At 38.8% G+C, this 22,282-nt stretch overlaps 1 protein-coding gene across 1 annotated transcript; it reads right to left on the reverse strand.

Annotated features, from left to right (window-relative positions):
• Positions 1–268: 268 nt before the first annotated feature.
• Positions 269–11,132, reverse strand: krt1-c5 (keratin, type 1, gene c5). The gene is made up of 9 exons (XM_044329932.1): positions 10,975–11,132; positions 9,864–10,270; positions 9,376–9,458; positions 7,651–7,807; positions 5,632–5,796; positions 4,947–5,072; positions 2,659–2,876; positions 1,897–1,925; positions 269–1,396 (listed from the first exon to the last, which is right to left on the reverse strand). Exons 2-9 carry the CDS (start codon positions 10,260–10,262, stop codon positions 1,281–1,283), a joined length of 1,293 nt encoding a protein of 430 aa, XP_044185867.1. The 5' UTR covers positions 10,263–10,270; positions 10,975–11,132; the 3' UTR covers positions 269–1,280.
• Positions 11,133–22,282: the final 11,150 nt, after the last annotated feature.

The raw sequence follows: 22,282 nt of genomic DNA on the forward strand, positions 1-22,282 counted from the left end.
TAGTGACATTTTGTTACAACAGCACTTTATTACCTCTAAGCTATATATATGTACATGTGCACAAAAACATACACAAAGAAAGACATCGAAACACAAGAGTGGCACAAACAAAGGCCTGTTACCCGACACTACTGACTCTACGGTTTTGTAGTTTCTGCCCTCTCGCTGCAAAATCATGTGTTACCTTGTTTCTCCGTCCTATTATGTTTCCGCAGTATCAGTCAAAGTTTCTGTTCGAGCTCAAATCTCTAAAATGATAAAAGGAACATTAACACTGCAGTTTATTGATACTGTACAGTTTGGTTGATTTGTTTAGTTCTACAATGAAAATGACATTACAACAGTCCCATTATTATTATTACTTTTACAGTGAAACTATCATGTGAATACCGATGCAAGATCAAGAGATGATTTTTATACAATGAAATAAAGTCCAAATACATTTACTGCAACCTTCCCAAAATCTCTTGAGCATTAAAGGAAACGTTTGACAGTTCGGAAAACAGGAAATTGTTTGTGCAGATTAAACAAACGAGATGTAACGTGTCAATGAATGAGCTTTAGAGGCGCTGATAGGCAGATTTTTGTTTACCTTTGTGCAGAACAATGCTGTTTCCCCCTGCTTTCAGTCTTTATGCTAAGCTAAGCTAAGCTAAGCAGCTGCTGGCTGTAGCTTCATACTGAAGACATATATTAAACAATTGTATGAATCTTCTCATCTAACTCTCAACAAAAAGCAAATAAGAGTATTTCCCAAAATAGTTGAACTCTTCCTTTAAATTCAAATGATCCTTCTTGATCTTAGAAACAGCAGTTTGACAGGAAAAATTTTTTAACATCAGACCTGCTTACTAGCGTCTCCCAAACATTTCATGTTTTGATGTCAACTGGGCAAACTCTGTCCTCTGAGGAGATTGTGAGATTTGGTTGAAAGCTGTGGAAAAGGCTAGTAAGTGGACCTTTTGATTTTCAAATGAAATCAAATGACGCTGCTATTCATTCCTCGGAACGACACATTTCCAAGTCCCAGCACAATCTGACAGGTGTTTATTTTGACATTCGTTATGAAAAAGACTATTAAAGCATTTATATTATTATATTATGCTGATGAGTTTCTTCTGTCAGGAAAAAACGATGATGTTACTGAAAAGGTTGAACTTAAATTCCAGTTCAGTAGATTTTTGGCAAACTTGAGGCTTTAAAACACAGAAACAAAATAACAAAGACATAAAACAAGAAGCTTTTGGTTTCAGAAGTGACGACTCTGCGGATATTTGGGCTCATTTTTTACGCTCCTCAATCTGCTCCACCTCGCTGGACTCATCCACTACTTTGCCGTTGATCATCGTCTGGGTGACGACTTTTACAATCTTCCTGGTCCGCACGTCAGGGTCTTCTGTACAAAGAATTAAACCAGGATTAGTTATATCAACACCGACAAATGTAACCTGATGTCAGTAAACTGCACACAGCACCTACCAAACTTCTGTCAAAATACACAAAAACGATGAAAAAGAGATCATCAGATCCTGCACAGTAGGTATCGAGAGATCACAGACCCAAGACAGAATTTCATGTGGGCAAATAGAGGAGTCTGCAAATTTTTAGGAAAGGAAGGGATGCTCCTAACTACAACAGCCACAGTCTGAAGTCTACTGTAAGATTTTAAGACAGAAAATATGAAAAGCTGATGTGAAAAAAACAGTCCAAGTCATCAGATTTGATCATGTTAGAGTGACTGAGGGAGGGCTAGATGCTGATCCTCTAACAAGTGGTTTATATGAATGAAATGATGTCCTACAACAGTTGCCGTCTGTTCTATGTGAAAAACATGTAGCGAAGACTTAAAACAGAGAATCTAAATTAAATTAAGTGAATAAAATACTTCAGACTTACTTTTAGGAGGTGGAGGTGTTTCTTTCACCCTGTATAACAGAAGAATATGACAGTTTAATCCAAGAAAGCAAAGTACCAAGTAGAAGCCTTGTTCACTTCACATCTAATAACAAGTCTGACACTTCAGGTTGAAGTTTTAATGCCACAAACATTTACAGCTGTGAGGCAAAAACTAATACTTGTCTAATGAGAAATTAATCACCAACTGATAATCGATTAATCGTTTACAGTCATTTTTTAAGAAAAAATTCTCTGCTTCCAGCCTCTCAAATGAATATAATATAATACAAATGAACATTTACTGGTTTATTCAGTCTTCTTCGACAGTAAACCTAGTCTAGTTTTGTCTCGACCAACAGTCAACAATCTTTAGATTGTTGACTGTTGGTCGAGACAAAACAAGACATATGTGGACGTCACCTTTTCACCAACTTTGGGAAACAGTGATCAGCATTTTTCAGTGTTTTCTGACATTTTATAAACCAAATGACTAATTGATTAATAGAGAAACAGATTAATCGATAATTAAAATAATCATTAGTTGCACCCTTATACTTATCCTTGTACAATGTATAAAAAACAAAGATTCAAGAAGCTTTAAAATGCTACAAAATCAAAAGGTTTACAAAGTTTTTTGTGGTTAATAATTTGAGTTTTTGTATTATTTAAAGAAAAAAATCTAGAAATGCATTTAACAGATTATTATTCTCTTATAAATTAATGTTATATCACTGTATTGGTGTCTAAAAATGTCTGACTTACATTTCTTCTCCTTCCAGCAGCCTCCTGTAGGTGGCGATCTCCATCTCCAGGTTCTGTTTGATGCGCAGCAGCTGTTCGTAGTCGGTCTTGTTGCGTTGCATATCCAAACGCAGCTGAGACAGTTCATCCTCCAGCTGGGTCAGCGCAGCCTGAAGACGGTCCATCTCCACAGAGTACTTATGTCCAGTTTCACCCAGGTTTCCCTCCAACACACCCACCTGTTCACAGCACATACAGGTAATGTTCAGTAACAACATATAACTGGTTGTGTTAAACAGTTTCATACAGTACAAAACCAAATGTAGCGAAGCAGTGATGCAGCATGTTTAATATCATACAAACCAGCCCTTTAGACTGTTAAAGGTGGACTTTAAACCTGCATTAACAGAGTTTTGGCCACCTGGGGGCAGCAGAAACAAGCTGTACACACAAAACTGACATATTATCACCAAATTAAGTTGATATGGTGAACTTACTAGCAAACAGTTGCCTTTTGACACAGTAAACAGATATGGAGAAACATTAGCAATCATTACGAGTCATGTTTCAAGCCACCTAATAAATGTAAGTCCAACATTCGGTGTGTTTCCATCGAACTGTTTTTAGTTGCAAGTTTAATTGTGAAAATTGGGAAAAAAATCTCAAAATGTCACAAAAAAGTTTATACACTTGGCTGAGTTGGAAAAGTTGGTGTAAAAGCAAAATGAAATGCAACAAAGTGCAACAGAACCAGATGTAGTGATTAAATCATGACGTAACTCTACGTTAAGCCTTAAACTTAAACTTGTCCACTTTCTGCTCGACTGAGGAGACAAAACAGCAGCAGATGAAAACATCAGATCTGTGTGGACCGATGAAGAGACTATAATGGTCCTCAAACCAAAATGTCATATTTCCATCATGTTTTCTACGTTACTTTTCTCTCTTTGAGGTTTGAGTGATGCTCTTTTAATCATATGATCTCATTGTGCCCGCTTCTTAAATGCTTTAATGGTCCCAACTGTAAACATATTTCCACCAGCTTATCTTGATCAACCAACTCAAATATTTGCAAAACAGCAGTGGATGGAAACAAGAATTTGTGTGAATTTTCTTTTTACTTGGATGGATGTGTAGTTATTCACTCTGACGGCTCTTTTCTGGTCTCCACCAACTCCTGAATTAAATATCTGTTTCCTTTGTTGTTATGTTCACCAGCTAGTTGCTAACTTTGTCTGTCTACTGTTTTGCTCTGGGCATATAGTGGGTCTATCAGAGCTATCTATCAGAAAGCAGCTGCCTGCCAAGAATAACGAGAGCTGAGAGAGTTTGTGAGCCGGAGCACCAAAACAATGAGACAAAAGACTCTAAAATACTGAGGGGGACTGCACAGAGATAATTCTCTGTGGGTTTGTCACTATAGATATAAAGAATGTTTTAGTGCAGTTGTAAATAGTAGAAAGTGCACCTTTAAACAGCAGGAATGTTAACAACAAAGATAAACACTGATGTAGGTAAAAAGTTCTTGGCTTAACTCAAACTGTTCACAAAGATAATATTCAATATATATAATTTGCTCTTTTAGGCCCACAAAAGTGTCACCATTGTTCAGACAATCAGTGCACCTTTGATGTACATTTTTTCCAGCCTATATTGCTCTGAATGTTTACCTGTAAAGCTCATACGGTCACCAATCAACCAGAGATAGTAGGAACTGTCAACACCATAATATCTCTGCTATCAGGCTGAGCAAACATTCATGAGCTATATTTGCTTCCACCGAACACTTCTATACACTGTTTGATCTGCGTTCACAAAACGTTCGCCTGTCCGACTCTGTGTCTTGTCGCACTGATTGATTATTGGAGCAGAGTGAAATAACGGTGTACATTGTGCTGCTGGCAGCTCGCTGTTGACAAGGAGAAAGCAGCTGCTACATATAGATAAGCTCAACATGTTTGCAGAATATAGAGGAAGAGGAGAGGTGAAGGAGGGGTTGAGCTCTAAAGAAGCACAAGAATGGCATTTAACATAAAACTTCATTCATCTCGACAGGAGGAAACTCTTTACTTGACATCATAGCAGGAGGCCACTCAATCGCTATGGTAACTATCTATTTATTTACTAAACAGCTAAAGAAATAGTTTGACATTTTAGGAAATATTCTTAGTCACTTTTTTGTGGCAACTTTTGGGAAGGAAGTAAATAAGTGTATTTCCCAAAATGTCAAACTATTGCTTTAAGTAACAAAGAAAGTGACAAAAAACAACAACAACACAGTGTTTATGTGTGTTTATACAGTCGTGTACCTGCTTGCGAAGACTGTCGAGCTCGACCTCCAGAGCCTGCAGGAAACGTCGTCTCTCACTGAGCTCACTTTGGGCACAGCGCAACGCCTCGTTGCTCTCCTTGACCTCCGACTGCACCGCCTCCAGCTGTGTACATACACGCAAAATTAATATAAAATGTCTGTAGCCTCTAATACCACAAAAACTGCAGAATAAAATCAGGGTTTCTGCAGTATTCACAAAGATTATATGTAAGACTCTTTAATACCACATGCAATAATACCAATGCAATGTAATGTAATTCCTTTTTCATGGTCGTACAGGTCAAACAATGAAAACTAACAGGGACAATAAGGTTAAATAAATTAATTCATTGACCTTTATACAATGTTTTTGTCGGTGTTTTCCAGCTGTAATCAATTAATGTGACCAGGACCCAGATAAGTGGCAGAAAATTAATGGTTGGATTAATCAATTACAAAATAAGTGTTTAATTTAAATTAATTTTTAAGTTGTTGCTCAAATTGCAGAGAAGAAAAAAACATTCAAAACCGTTTAAAATTAAATTTAAGACTTTTTAAAAACCTTCTTAGGCCTTTTTTATAAGGAAACTAACTTCAATGTGTTTTAAGACTTTTCAAGACCTGCAGATACCCTGAACATGTAGAAAGACCCCTGTTAAAGACTGAGTCAAGGAGAGACTGACCTTCTTGAGGTACCAGGCCTCGGCCTCCTCCTTGTTCTTGCGAGCGATGCCTTCATACTGGACCCTCAGCTCAGCCATGATGGCCCCCAGATCAGGACCCTGAGCTGCATCCACCTCCACGTTCACCTGCTCATTGGCCAGACGCCCCTTCAGAGAGTTCATCTCCTGAAACAGATTAAAGAGAAGAAAGATCAAACAACGTTAAATGCTGTAAAATCTTAGTTTTCATCTCACATCTGGAGCTCTTGAAAGCCTCAACCATCGCAGGGTAGTTTAGATGGGAGGCCATGTTGGAGGTTCAACATCTGATTTTAGCACCATCTACCAGTGGTGGAAGAACCCAGATCCTTCACTTAAGTAGAAGTACCAATACAACTCCATAAAAATACTCCATTACAAGTCCTGCATGAAAAATCCTACTTAAGCAAAAGTACATAAGTATTAGCAGTAAAATGTAGTTAAAGTATTGCAGTAAAAGTAGTTTTTTGGTCCCTCTGACTGATATATTATTATATATGACATCATTAGATTATTAATGCTGAAGCATCAGTGTTAGAGCAGCATGTTATTGTTGTAGCTGCTGGAGGTGGAGCTAGATTGAACTACTTTATATACAGTTAGATAGTTCAGTCCAGTGGTTCCCAACCTAGGGGTTGGGGCCCCTCCAAAGAGTCACCAGATAAATCTGAGGGGTCGTGAGATGATTAATGGGAGAGGAAAGAAGAAGAAACAAAGTTCAGATACACAAATCTGTTTTCAGTTTTTGGACTTTTTCTCTAATCTTTGATTTTTGGTGAAATATTGGATCATTTAGAACATTTATTGAAATGAAACCATGTGAGAAGTTTAGAGGGAAAAATCACTTTTTGGTGGAGCTGTTAACAACTCATAGACATCTGAAATGTGACCCCAACTACACACTGCTTTTTGTAAGACGTCAAAAGCCAAAAAGGTTGGAAACCACTGGTTTAATCTTTAACAATGTGTATTTTAAAAGCTTGTTATATTATCCATTGTGTCAAATCTTCATCGGAAAAGTAACTTAAGCTATTAAATAAATGTAGTGGAGTAGAAAGTACAATATTTCCCTCTGAAATGTAGTGGAGTGGTGGTATAAAGTAGCTTAAAATGGAAATACTCAAGTAGTACAAGTACATCAGAATTGTACTTAAGTACAGTACTTGAGTTACTGAAAAGTAACTAAAGCTGTCAAATAAATGTAGTGGAGTAGAAAGTATAATATTTTAAGTACAGTACTTGAGTAAATGTACTTAGTTACTCTCCACCACTGTTTAAAACTGAGTCACAGTAACCTAAATTTGGAAACAAATGTACAAAATCAAAACCTGACAATGAAAGTTTTTTGAATGTGGCTCTTGAGTCCATGTTTATGATGCAGCTGCAAGACTTCAATACTCAATAAGTTTCTTTGGCCCTGTTTTTGTTTTCTTTTACATTTTTGGACTGCCTCAGTTTATACAATATGATTATTCACATTAAAAATAAAAACCTGTCTGCAGGGAGTCACATTCCACATCCTGGAGACCACACCTGACTGTCCAAATACATAATCTCTGAGGTTGGATTGGCTCAAATACTCTTGTGTTGTGTGTACGGGTATTATCTTGCTATCTCTGAAAGCACCATGGCTACAAAGAGAAAGGGAGTTGCCGTACACTTAACATTATCATGTTTCAGATACTGAATACTGTTAAACCTTCAGGCCTGACTGAGTGAGCAAACACTAACAGCTACAGCTCAGGTTTGTATCTACCTGTTTCAGCTGTGTTACTGATACTAAAAACAAGCTCTGGAATGCATTTACAACTCTGTGATGGATGATAAGCCATGTTTAGGTGCAGGAGGATGTCTCTCATGCAGCTCAGAGAGCAAAGTGTGCTTCAAAGACATCCTGCTTTAAAACAAGAATATTCTTGACAACTTGTAAATTGATTAGGATGATGAGTAAACGCTCATTGATCATGTTTGACGTGACCTTCACCTTAGCAGGGATCTCACCTCGTCGTGATTCTTCTTGAGGAAGTAGAGCTCCTCCTTCAGGCTGTCCAGGTCTCCTCGGAGAGTGGCGATGATCTGGTCGTGGTCAGACTTTGCTCTCCTCAGAGCCTGACAGTCTCTTTCTACCGACTGGCACAAGGTGGCCTCTGCCTCCCATCTACAGAAAAAAAACACACACAGAGGAGAATTAAAACTGTGAGAAAACAGTCATCAGCAGACATATGCAGCACTCACATTTTATCATCACAGTTGAGTCACAGAGCTGTGCATCTGTTTTTCTGGAAGATAAAACCATGGAGATCTTTCAAAAACCAGGAGGTTTGGTTCATCCAGAATCAAGTGGATATCTGCCATATTTACAGTCTTTTTAGCATCAAATTCCCTCTTTATGTTTCTCTGTTGAGCTGTGGTGGAAGTATAGTAACAAAAAGAGGAATTTGGCACTAAAAAGACTAACGTTGAAAGATATCTACTTGATTTGACTCATTTGGATGACTGAAGCTTCATATTAGCTTCAGATCAACTTTAAAATACATTTTTGCACAGGAGGACTGTGGATTTACATTGTAAGCGCATCATAAAGGGATCTTCTAATGGTCAGTGTGAACAGGAGGAATGATTACAGCAAGAAAAACCTGTTTCAATGTTCATTTAGGCACCTGACTGTTGACTTAAGACAGACTTTGTGAACCCGTCCTTTAATCCAAACAAAGATGCTTGCTGGAAGTATCCGTTTATACATCAACAAAATAACAGTAGTAGACAAAATAGGTGAAAGGTACGAAAAAGCTTGTTAGGTTCACTTTCTAGCTTTTTCCAGTGCTTTCAATTTACAGCCTTCATCAACAAATGAACTTTTAACGCCTTCAATTAGCCGATGAAAGCTTTGAGATTCTCCAGAAAAAGCCAGTAAGTGGTCCTTTATTAAAACCATTTTGCCAAACTATATTCTTCATGTTATTGCTCATTATTTAATACTGTATTTTCATAACTTTCACTCAAAACAATCAAAATTATATGTCACTTCCTGCTACCATCTTTTTCTGGATTAGGAATAGACTCACAGGTCATCGTGCAGCTGAATGAATATCTTTGATCCAGATCAGAAGAGTTTTGAGGATATTGGAGCAACACTAAGCGTCAAATGACAATCTGGGTTTTTGAAGATTTTTCAGAAAAGCAATTGCTTATCTTTGAATTTAGTGATACATGTGACGCACACACTGGGGCTCGTAGTGCAACACAAACAAGTGCAGGAAACCATTTATAAAATCCTAGAATGGATGCCCACATGTGAAAAATGCCATCCACTCTCATGCAAAGATATCCATGTAAGGTACACATGCACTTTGCTGCTAATCCCATAAATCACTGCCAATTGATGTATCACTCCTTGACATCAGGCCGCAGAACATACCATCAACACATTGTGAAAAATGAAAACTGTAGGTGTATCCTGACTTTACCATCTTTCCTTCAGCTTCACCTTGCCAAACTGTGGACTCCTCAGAAACGGATGATGTCTCTCTGACCTGCACAATGTATCACATCCTGCGCTAACTGATGGTTGTTCGGCTCCTGCCGGTGCCTTGAGCACCGTGGGAATGGGGCTCTTATTTCGCAACCTGACAAAAAGGTCATTTATTCACATTGCTTTGCAGTCTGGCGCTCCCATGTGAACACTCACAGGCAAGTAAAAGAAAGCAACCTCTGTGTGACACTCACTTGACCCTGAAGTCATCAGCCGCCAGCTTGGCATTATCAATCTCCAGCATGATGCGGGCGTTCTCCAGCGTCTTCTTTCTCACCTGAGCAGGGGACATGTTGAAGTTAATTGGGATCTGGCTTGTAGGATTAGAGATGACAAGTGCTTTTCTAATTCTAATGTACCAGTTTATATACTGTGACTGCTGGCACAAAGTCATATATGCTCTCACCACAGTACCACGTTGTGCTCATTCTCTCATCTCAAACCTCAATTAAGTACCTTAAAAACATGATGAACAAATTAAACTACTACAAGTTTTACTTTATCTGTAGTGTCACTATACCCAAATGTCATTTTGCTGCCTTCAGAGCTTCAAAGCAGCGACTTCGAAGGTTAATTTCCACTTGGAAGACACTTAACTTTCCATCATACTTAAATGCAAAAGTTACATCTTTGCTTTGTAGTAATATCTTGCACATACACATCTGATCTGCTGGACACTGACCTCCTGCCCGATGGCGTGTGCCTGAGCCATCATCGCATCGATGTCATGCCCTTTTGGAGCCCTCTCCAGCATAAGCTGCTTGATCTTCACCTCCAGCTCAGTGTTGGACCTCTCCAGTGAGCGCACCTTGTCCAGGTAGTTGGCCAGCCGGTCATTCAGGCCCTGCATGGTCTCCTTCTCGCTGGCGCCGACCGTGAGGCCGTTGAAGGAGAGGCTGGAGCCAAGCATGTTGAGGCCGTTGCCCACTGACACGGAGCGGGACAGGGACAAGTTGCTGACAGAGGACAGGGAGGAGTGGGGAGGTTTGGAGCGAATGCTGCGTCCACTGTCCCTCACAGATATGCTGGAGAAGGAGGGCTGGCGTACCGAGAAGCTGCGCACAGAGAGAGTGGAGGCCATGGTGTCCACTGCAGAAGATTTAGATGAATCTTAGTTAGTCTGTCAATCCAGGAAGAGAGATCCCACTCTGCTGTGGTGGTGGTGGGTTTTCTTCTGTAAATTGAGGGTCTAAGTATAGAGGATGTTGTATGTTGTAAAGATTGTAAAGCCCTTTGAGGCAGGTTTTGATTTTGATTTGTAGTTTTGAGGTATATAAATAAAACTAACTTGACTGGACTGGACTTATCTGCAAGTACAGATAAGTACAGACAGATAACCAGAAGTGAAAGTTTTGTGTCCATGAGAAAGACAAAATCACAGATCTCTTAGCATGCAACAGATTGCTGACTAAGGTTGAAAGTTAATTTGTGAACTTGGAAACAGTCGTCAGGAATCAACAAGAATAAGGAAGAAGTAACTTTTGATTTCAACATTTAAGCCAAAACGGCCTTTAAGTGCTCAGAAATTAAGGATATCTTAATATCTACAGGAAGATGGAAAAGCCTCAGAGAAATGAAACCTGCAGAAATCTACTAAACATTAGACTGCTGATGGTCAAAATAGTGTCAAGTACTTAACATTATAGCTCAGTTCCTGCTTGTAAATTATTTTAAAATATGAGCTTCAAATCTGTTTTCTCATGTGTAAAACTGAAACCTTTACGGCTCATTTGGTGATATTAATTGATTATTGGTGAGGAAGAAGCACTAAACATAAGCATTTTGACACTTACATGAAACTCAGTTCTTCAGTTGGTCTTCTCTTGCGCTGCTCAGTCAAGTTTCAACCCTGATGGTGCGAGTTGTTGCTGGACCAGAGTCACAGGTGAGTTTGGATGCAGAGGCTGGACTCTCTTTGTTGGGGAGGAGCCACTGCTGCTGCTGCTTTGTCCAATCCCTTTGCAACAAACAGGAGGATGTAACGTGACACCGTACAGTGAAAAAAAAAAATAGCTGTGGTGCACAACAAAAGACTGGTCAGCTCATAATTTCCCTCAGTTAAATGAGGACAAGACAGAGATCCTCCTCTTTGGCCCCCGAAACATCATACCACTGTCACTGCCCAGAATCTGAATCACCTTTCCACCTACATCAGACCACATGCTGAGAACCTAGGATCTAAATTTCAACAGGCGGGTAAATTCAGATGTCAGTTCCAGCTTCTTCCAACTCAGAATCATATCCAAAATTAGGCATTTCCCCCCCCCCCTCTGACCTAGAAATAATCATTCATGCACTAATATCATCCAGGCTGGACTACTACCTACTGTAGGCATCTCTCAGGCTACTATTTCCTGTTTACAACTAATTCAAAACACTGCTGTCCGGTTATTAACAAGGTCCGAGAAATGAGACCACATCACCCCTGTCTTTGTATCCTTACACTGGCTCCCCATTCATTTCAGGATAAACCTCAAAATCAAAAAATAGTCTATGATCTCTCCATGGTCTCGCCCCTTCATGTATCTCTGAACTTCCCCACCCCTTACAGCACCACCAGACCCCTCAGATCCTCCCACTGTGGTATGTTGGCTGTGCTCCATTCATGAAAAAAAAAAAAGGCCGGGGACAGAGCTTTTTCTGTAATATTTTGTGGAGTAGCCTGCCAGAGGCCTTTAGACAGGCTGAGTCTGTTGATGCTTTTAAGATGCACCTGAAGACGCACTTTTATTCTTTGGCTTTTAATTGTGTTTAACCTGTTTTTATTTCTTATTTCTTATTTATATCTATTTTCTTGGGTTTAAACCTGTTTCTATTTTAATCTTGCTTTATTTTCACATGTTATACATATACACTATGTCTTTCTGCTTGTATGTGTATCTGAGCTCAAATTTAACTTTATTATTCAAAGAAGGACATCGATTGGTGCAAAAAATGCCCCTCTGGTAAATTTTTTTTTCCTAATCTACAATCCATTCTGTTTACCTGTAAAACCATTATGTTTATTAGTGTACTGAGATGCTTTTTCAATGGATTGTGTGTTTGATCAAATAAACATTACATAGTTTTAGAACACCCCATTTTCCAGTTTTTTATTGAAATTTAAGCAGTTCAGGTCCAGTGAAGAACCTTAAATGGTACAAAGGTAAGCGGTAAACAGCCAGAGATGAAAAACTGTAATATTATGCAAATAGTTCCTACAATTGTCCCAACTTTTGTTGAATTCTTACAAAGTGTATACCGACTTGATGGTCTCGGGCTCTTTTTGCTGGATCCATACTTGGTGAGTTGACTGGACTAAAAGGGCTACCACAGCATAGCCATGCAGTATCCTCTGGTCTACACCTACATAGTTGTTCAGGAGTTCATCCTACAGCAAGACATTAAACTACTAAACATTAGACATTAAATTACGTAAATTTTAATAAATACTGGAGAAATTGAGGTCTTGATAAGTAGTGTACATGATAGAGATACTAAAATAGAATCTAAACTTATTTAAACAAAATATTAGAGCAAAATATAAAGCAATAAAAGCAATGGCTTGAGTCACCACTATGCTAATATGTTGTGAAATAGTAGTGCATTATCCCCACCACTCCTATACAGTGCACAGAGCTATATTTGGCCACATATCTCTATACAGTGACATCAGCCTCCTCGGGTCTTCGTTTGACCTGATTGGTGAAACCTGGAGCCTGAACCGGTGTGTCTGGCTGGAAACCGGGACTCTGCTGTCTCCACAGTGATCCCATTGAGCGTGAGCACAATGCATTCACGATGTGCGATGTGAGAAGCCGGTTTCACCTGAGCACGGCCCGGCGGGATGGGGAGAAACGGGAGGAAGCAGAAACAATGGAGGAAAAGAATGAATAGAAAATGAAAACCCCTGAGAAATACGGGGCGTAGGTCTGGTTTAACTGGCTTATATTCACACAGAAACAGACACACACACACACACACACACACACACACACACACACACACACACACACACCTTTTTGTATATTTGATAAGTGTCAACTATCTCCCAGCCTTTTCTTGCTGTTGTACAGTATGTTATCCCCTGTTACTGTATTGTAAAAAACATATGATTCATTGTTGATTCCTCTGGTGAGCATTTTTCTCCGGGGAAGATCAGATCACACAGTGACACTGACCTGGTTTAGTTCCTTACATGCCTCTCTCTCCACCCAACCACACCCACACCTGCCCTGTACACACACACACACACAAATACACTCACAAATACACTAAAAAAAAAAAAAAAAAGGACAACATGATCTCTAAAGTATTTAGATCTGCGCGATCAATTTAAGACTATAACAGCAAATAAAGGAGATGTAATTTCAGGGTTGCAAGGTGGTCGATCACATTCCTACCGCCAGTGGAAGTTTCTTTTGTGCTGTTTGTGATGTGAATGTTGAAATTATAACCTATCTGGCTTCTTCAGTGGGCAGAAACAATAACATGAATATATTACTCTATTTAGCTCTGTCCACAGTGAAGTTGAATCAACTCCAACAACAGAAAAAATACATTCTCTGTCTTATTAAAGGTGGTATTAAATGATAGGTTCACAATTTTTCAAGTCTGTCTTAAAACAACATTCATTTGCGTACCGGACTATTATTTTAAGACAGACTTGAAAAACTATTAACCTGTCCTTTAATTGTAGGGCTATTGTGCTGGAAGTCCTACAACAATACAACCAAATACATGTTGTAGATTACATGTTATCACATGTTCATATCATTTTTCAAATAATACCTCTCAGGAATAACTGCCTGTGTATTTATGTAATTACTTTTCATTGATTAAAGACACTCAGCTATTTAACAAGAGACAGTTCAACTAATTTTATTTTGTTTCGTTTTAGGACTTTGATGGGTTTTATGGGTTTGAACAACCATCCTTTAAGTCTAAAACTCATCATATCAGAGCACATTCACAGCTCAGAGCATGCAGACCATGCTGCCTTGCCATTGTATGTATTGTATATAATTGCATGTACATGTATGTATTTATCTTATGTTGTTATTGTCATGCTATTTTAAATCTGTATGTTTTGGATGATCAAATAATTTCATTCATTCATTCAATACATGTATGATTTGCTTCCTCAAATCTGTATCTGTAAGGTGTTATTGTCACAGTCACAGATGAATGCAGGTGAAGCCATTTGAAATTGGATGCAGCATGAACACGCTGCCACCTTGTGGATATAAAAACATCCTACAATATACACAGATTACTGAGCAAGAAGCAGTTCTGGCTCAATAGAGACACATATAACTACTGTACATGCTGCTGCTTCTCTTACAACTCTCTAACATTAGGTTCTGTTCAAGCAGAATCAATAAGAAGAGAGTCATGCCTGCACATTTACTCCAAAGCAACAATTCAAGTCAGATCTTTGTCAGGTCAAAACATAAAAAAAAATATTATTGTGATTGCTTTGGGTTGCATATGTATATTCAATGATGCTTTTGTAAAATCTTTTAGGGTTTTTCTCTATATTTTATAACTATTTTTTAAACGATTTTTTTTTTTTTTTTAAAGTTTTTGAATTGTGGATTGATTTGAGATGTTTATCACCCTGGATGGATTGGATGATTAACCACACCTGCCATCATAGAGCCCGCCAGCCTATTGGAGTGTAAAAAGAATCATTTAAAAAAAACAAAAAAAAAAACACATTTCAACCTGACGAAGATCCAAATTGGATTGAAACATTGTCTATTTGTACACAAATTGTGGCTTTGAATTAAATGTGCAGGCATGACTCTTTTCCTATTGGTGCTATTTTTTAATAGCTTTGCACCTACATCACGTGTGTAGGTGCAAAAAAAAACAACATGCACCCACAATAAACAAGCCTGACAGAGACAGAAATCTATCTGTGCAATTTGTTTTAGTATAAGATGCTCTGGATTTATTGGACCACTCTCATATAATAATAATAATAATAATAATAATAATAATAATAATAATAATAATAATAATAATAATAATAATAATAATAATAATAATCCCCATAACAGTTACACAGTCTTAAGTAAAACACTGAACATGCTCCATTCATAAAGATTCTCCATGTATAAGGCCATTTTCCATATATTGTGGCAATTTTCTGAGGTAATCTCTTAATAGGGATCTTTTATTTTTTTACACAGATCATCAATACAGGACATGTTGATAACATGCATTTCAGTCTTTAAATATCTCTCCTCTACATTGTCATTAGATTCAGAGTTTAAAAAATATACTGTATATATTGATTAATGCTGATTTAAGCATATCATAAATTGTAAACAAACTGAGTAAAAGTTAAATGTTTTCAATTTAACACAATATACAATGTATATATCTTCTGTGTTCTTAAAAATATATTAGATAAATACATTTCAGAACACTTTTTTACATGGGAATAGTGTGGATAAAAACAATAATTCCATAAACCATGGAACAACAGAAAGTGATTTAGAGAAAAATAACCTAATCACACGTTTGCACACATTTATGCTTTTTGTCTGTAATGGAGAGAAAACTGTTCAGTTAAGCTTAATAATCCATAAAAGTGTCCAAATAATAACATTTTCACAGACATCAGTAGCTAATCGCTCCATTTGTGACGTGTCCTCAACAAAAATGTAAAATAAACTGTTGAGTGCAGAGGTCAAATTGTTTAAACAGACAAATAACTGACCCGCTCAGTTTATTTGTCAAAATGCCACAACTTTCTTGCCCTTTATCCCTTATCTGATGCAGATTTTCTTGCTACCTTCAGAACTGTACTACAGGGAACTGCTTGCGACTGGTGGGAAATCGCACAATCAAAGGTACCTGGAGCCAGTTTGAAAAAGACCATCAACAGCAGCTTGAATACATGTATGGGTGTTAAAAACACTAACCCCTTTCCTAAAAGTACAAACTCAAGTCAACCTGTTGACAAAGCCAGACCCCCTGTTTTGTGCTGGAGATGCAAAGGAAACCACTCTCCTGGTTCCTGCTCCCATTACAGTTCACGTGACACTTCCACTAATCCTCCCAGGCGGCAGGTATCCAAGTACCTTCCATGGGCACAAAAACCAACAGGGCTGTTCAGTGTCACTAGTAAAATCTAAAAAGACGGGCAGGCAGACACCACAACAAGTGCAGAAAACATCAAGTGAGTTAAATTCAGAGAGTACCTGAAATCCACTTGGTATCTCCTCTAGTCCCCAACAACTAATTGTACCATTTTCCATAGGTACACACATGGAGTCAGTTACACTCTCATTTAAGAGTATCTCTGGATGGAATTGAAGGGGTCAAAGAATGACTTCCAGCCATGGACAGAAGGTCCATTATATCTGGCTAATGGAGAGGTAGCTGCTCCAATTGGATGGGGAAATGTCTCTGTGGATCTTCAAGGAAAAGTGTCTTCTCTAGCTGAAGCCATATTGGGGCCAAAAGTTCTAGCTTAATTTCTAGTGTTGGAATGATAATCAATGTGGCTGACAAAGAATATAGCTTTAAGTCCATTCCCTCTATTACTTATCCAGTCCAGCCAGGTAGTGCCCACTTCCCACAGAAAAGAGTTCATAGGAAAAAAATTAACAACCAAATGACAAAGAGCAATCCAGTTCTTAATCTTTCATTAACAAGTTCTGTCCCACCCCCCATCCTCTCTTTGCAGCCTTTGTGATGGAAGTGAGAGACTACACTGATATTGCTGTGTGTGACACCTACAAGATGGAGATAAGAAACAATTAAGATATCTCCTTGAGTGTAACCCACATGTCTGTACTAATCAGTATGGAAAAACTGGTGTTTTGCAGCACACCATCTATACCACTAACTGTGTGCCAATCAAACAAAGGCCTTATCGAATGTCGCCTGTTCAGCAAGCCATTGTTGAAGAACAACTAGGAGAGATGCTTGCTTTTGGAGTTGTTGAACTGTCCTATTCAGAATGGACATCTCCTGTAGTTCTACCACCAAAGAAAGATGAGGGTCATAGATTCTGTGTAGATTTTCGGAAAGTCAATGCTGCCACTGAAATGGATCCTCTCCTAAATGTTAATGAAATGAATCCTTTAATCCCTTTCTCGAGACACAATTTTCTCCACAATTGATATGAATAGTGGATGCTGGCAAGTACCCATGGATCCAGACAGCAAAGCAAAAACAGCCCTTTGGACTCAGTAATGTGCCGGCCACCTTCCAAAGGCTAATAGAGAAAGTCTTGGATGGCCTGCGAGGAGAAATCTGTCTAGTCTATCGAGATGACATAAGTGTACTCGTCATCTGTGACTCAACATTTTGAGCATCTGCGGACTGTAATGGGCCGACTCTGCTAAGCCAATCTGAGTATTAACCTCGAGAAGTCTAGATTCCGTCTACAATAAATCAGATTTCTTGGACACATTGTCTCTGGGACAAAGTTGAGGCGATTCGGTCTTATCCAGTACTGACAAATCTCAAGGAAGTTCAGCAGTTCTTGGGGCTGAATAACAAAATTTACTGCATCTCTCTATCAATGAGGTTATTTTTTTGTGAGAAAAAAAGTGTTAGTGGAGCTTTGAGTTGAGATTATTTTGTCACAGTACAGTCAGGTCGTTTTGTTGAAGCTGAGCTGCTGCTGTCAGCAGGCAGTATGATCGTACTGCGCTCTCCTATCCTTGGAAGGTTGTGCTCCTGAGTCAAACTTGCTAAATGTGAACTAGCAAGTACGCAAGTCCGAACTTGACATACTTGGTATTGAGAAAGACCCTATTTCAAACTGTCTTCAGTCAAAACCCGGCACACTTCTTGGGAGCTTGGTCACCATGTGTTGCCACTTCTTGTATCTGTCGTTTTAAATTAAAAGCCTTCTAGTGTTTCATACACGATCCAGCATACTAGGTTTTGACCTAGTCTTGTTACAAGAGGGGGTATACCTGATTACATCTTGTCTGACAGAGGACCTCAGTTTGTCTCCTCTGTATTTTGTGAACTCTGCAAACAATAGACTGTGACTCCCAAGCTCATCACAGTGTATCATCCATAGACTAATATGGCTGAGAACAAATCTACTTAAAAATGTGTGATAGCCTCTTAAGGGATCAATACCTTCCGGAGTTGAGATTTGCCATAAACCTGCGGTTCGAGAAACCACAGGGGTAACACCTGCAACACTGCAAATTGGCAGGGAGCTGAATAGTCCAATGGACAAAGTTTTGAAGGGGAGGATTTTCCCCTGTTGTACCTGCTTGTCCATCACCTAACACAACTCAAAGCAGATGTTGAGGAAAACATAAGAAAACAAGGAAAAGGCAACTGAGGAATTACAACAAAAAACACCATACTGTTGGTTTCAAACCCAAACAATGAGTGTGGGTTATAAATTTCCCTCAGCCTAGAGCTAAGGAGAAATTCACAGCTAAGCTCGCCAAAAAGTGGTCCCTATTGTACAGTTTAACAACTTGGACCGCTACACTACCAAGTTGCTTTAGAGGACACGGTTCTGGATATAAGAATGGTGCAACCTTAAACCTTTTACCCTAGTGCTGCGGACTTGGAGCACCTGGAAAGCAAAAAAATATTTGACATTAATTTGATTTAAGTGCTGGGCAGGAGTAGGGATTACTCCTCGAAGTTCACATTGGGACTGAGACACTGAATATGGGGAGGAAGTAGTAAGATTTAAAAGACATCCTCCTGGATCAGGCAAGGAATGCACAGCTTCCTTTTCTCAAGCAAGGGATTGGTTGACTGATTGTGAATTATCCATGTGAGGAAAAAATATGGAGTGACCATGGGCATCAGGTGTCCCTACTTGAGGCTGATGTGGTGTTGGGAAGTAGGTCTATAAGTATGCACTTAAATGCACTGCCTGCACCTTAAGTGCTTGCAGGGGTATGGATATCAGGAGCTTCTATGTCAAGTGAAACTGATGGTGACACAGCTTTAACTCTTTAACTTTACTCAATTTTATGTTTGGGAGAGGGTACGTGTCCGTTTCAGTGACAGCGCTAACTTTCTGAAAATCTACACCGAATCTATGACCCCCATTTATCTTTGGTGGTAGAACTACATGCCCATCCTGAATAAGAGGGTTCAACAACTTCAACAGCAAGCATCTCTCCTAGTTGTTCTTCCACAATGGCTTTCATAACATTGGACACCATTCCTGTAGCGTAGGGTTCTGAAATAGTTACTCAAAGTGTTGGGTGCCAGACAGGAGAATAATTTAAAAAATCCCAATCCTGTTATTTTTTTAGAAAAATATATGTATATATACGCATAAGTAACTTAGTAAGATAACTCAGTTAGCCTATTACCCTAGCTACAAAGTATACCACATGAGAAAAAAAACACCATTTACCAAAGCATCTTCATCAATTAAATGTTATTGGAACCAAATCATAGTCAAAACAATCCAAGAACTCCAATCAAATAATGGTATAAGTCTAACTCAAAGTCTTTTTCTGTTATAGAGATTGTTGTGAGTATTACTGAGTGTGAATTGGTTAATTTCAGTTCAGTTCAGTTGTGTTCAGTTCAGTTCAATGGTGCAATGTGTGTGTGTGTGCATGTGAGTGTGTGGTTTGTGGGGCTGGATGGCTGAGGCAGGGAGCAGGGAAAAGGGCAGTGGAGTAGGTTCAGTTTGGTTGAGAGGGGGTTGCGGCTTAAAGGGGAGAGAGTGGGAGAAGCCTGGAAAGTTACAGGCAGGAAGAATTAGCACTTAGCTTCTCTTTCTTCAGATCCAATGCAGGCAGGGAACAGCTTGCGAGCATATCCTAGAGAAGACAGACAAACTTTCCTCCCAATCACACTCCGGGAATCAGCACACTTCTCAGCCCAGGATTGTTCAGGGTGATTCAGGAAAGTCCAGCCAGTTCTTTTTTACTACTGTCAACCTTTTTACTTGTATGTAGTTCAATGTTTTTCTTTAAGAGGTTAGGTAATTTGTTCAGAAACTTTATTAAGTTTTTTAGCTATCGCCTCCTTTTCACTTTTCACAAGGTGGAATTTGGCTCTGTACAGGATAAGGTGGGTGTGCTACCTAAGACACAAAGGCTGAAGAGTAATGAGAAGTTTCTGAAAGTTTATATTCGATCAGCCAAGACTCACACCAAAAGACTGATTGAATTGAACCTCAGAACTCCAGGTGACAGTTTTACATTAGACAGGAGAGTCAGAGGACGCCCAACAGGTGAAGATGACAGCCAAGATGGGGAACAGAGATGGAGGGCCAATGACTGAAGATCATCTCCTCAGCTTGTAAGTCCTGAACAATTTACTCTTGTGCACTGGAATACAAATGGATGGATGGATATGAACTATGAACTTAGGCTCTTTATATTACTGAGCTTCAACCAAACTTCATTTCCCTCAACGAAACACATTTAACTGGACTAAATACGATTGATATAGATGGATGTACTTGGTTTGGCTATAACAGAAAAACTCACATTAAGGGCGCTCTTAATGTGAGTTTTTCTATTGATCAGATCGACCCTTTGGGGCCGGCCCCTAAAGGGGTCGAACATCCACAGTCCTAATGAGTTAATTGAGAGTTGGAGCATCAGTTGTCTCAACCTGCTTGGTGTAGAGTACCTGATCGCTCTATGTCGGTCTTCCAACCAGATGGGGGCTCTGCTTCTTATTATATGGTCAACTTAGACAATATCCACAGAAGAATATTAGAAATATTTCTCCTCACCTCTTCTCCTCCAGTGAATGCCAAATTGTGCTTATTGAACTCTTAGATAAGCTCACTCAAGTACAACATTGTAAATATATTTGTAATGTGACTGAAGTTTGTAGAAGTCCATAAACCACCAGGAAAGGTGGATTTTCAAGGAAACTTTACCAGAATAGACAATTTAAAGTAATGCAGGAGGAAATGAGGATGGCTGAGAGAAGATTTCTAAAGTTTGATGGTTAGAATATGAGGAGGCAACAGTTAAAAAAAAGAAGTTAAGGCTAGACAACAGAATTTTGACAGAAAACTGCAAGCATTAAAAATAGAGCATCCGTGAACTAATAACCCCCAGTTGTTTTGGAGCATTATAAATAATTTGAGCCCAAAAAGAGTTGAATCAATCCCAAAGGAGCTACTGTTGGAAAATGGATCTTCTGTCTTTGATACTGATTGTGTTCTGAAAGAATTGGAAACAGATTTTGGTTCTTCATTTTCTGGAAGTAACTGCCCATCTGAGTGGGATAATTGTTTTCTTGGATCAAGGATAGTTGATTTTAAAAACATTATAGAGGCTAATATGCAGCAGGATTCTTATTCTGTCAATCAGTACTTGAATGCTCGTATCACTTAAGAGGAAGTTAAAAGGGCAATTGGCGGACTTAAACTGAGAGAAGCAACTGGTATTGATAACCTACCCAATGAACTATTGAAGCTACCTTGTTTATTTCCAATTTTAGGTAATCTTTTCTCTATTTGCTTTGAGTATAGCTTGGTTCCCTCTATTTTAAATCTATAATAAAACCAATCCCTTAGTCCAAATAATGATCCTAGAGTTCCTTTGAATTATAGGGGGATATGTCTTCTCACTTGTGTTTAAAAACTCTATTCTAGTATTCTTAATGAGTGACTGTATTGTTATGTAGAAACATTTGGTCTGTTGGTAAATGAACAAAATGGCTTTCGAAAGAATAGAGCTTATATTGACCACATACATTCTTTATCTACTACAGTTCATGCTAGAATAAAAGAAGGGAGGCCTACTTTCAGAAAGCCTTTGACTGTATAAATCATGACCTTCTCAGTTTCAAATGACTAAAATCTGGTATAGATGTCAAATGTTATGATACCTTAAAAGCTCTTTATCAAACGCCAGTGGCATGTGTGCAAGTCAATGACAAATAGAATAGGTTGGTTTCCAACCCCATCTGGTTTATAATAGAGGGATGTGCTCTCTCCCACGCTGTTTGCTATCTATATAAACGATCTAGTACTGGAAATTAAGCAAGCAGCTTTTAGTGTCTGATTGGGTGATTTCATGGTTGGCACTCCTCTATACGCAGATGATATAGTCCTCCTTGCAGAGACTGAAAATGATCTTTAAAGACTTAGTATGGGAGCCAATAGATCAATCAACATGCCTGATAACA

This window comes from Thunnus albacares, chromosome 2 (assembly GCF_914725855.1).
Source record: "Thunnus albacares chromosome 2, fThuAlb1.1, whole genome shotgun sequence".
NCBI classification, from domain to species: domain Eukaryota; kingdom Metazoa; phylum Chordata; class Actinopteri; order Scombriformes; family Scombridae; genus Thunnus; species Thunnus albacares.

Excerpts from the sequence above, each read along its gene's own strand:
- krt1-c5 (XM_044329932.1), bottom strand. The coding sequence starts at position 10,262 with ATGGCCTCCACTCTCTCTGTGCGCAGCTTCTCGGTACGCCAGCCCTCC. Across the intron at positions 5,797-7,650 it reads TCAAGAAGAATCACGACGAG|GAGATGAACTCTCTGAAGGG; the intron begins GTGAGATCCCTG and ends AATCTGTTTCAG. Across the intron at positions 1,397-1,896 it reads AACACCTCCACCTCCTAAAA|AAGACCCTGACGTGCGGACC; the intron begins GTAAGTCTGAAG and ends TTCTTTGTACAG.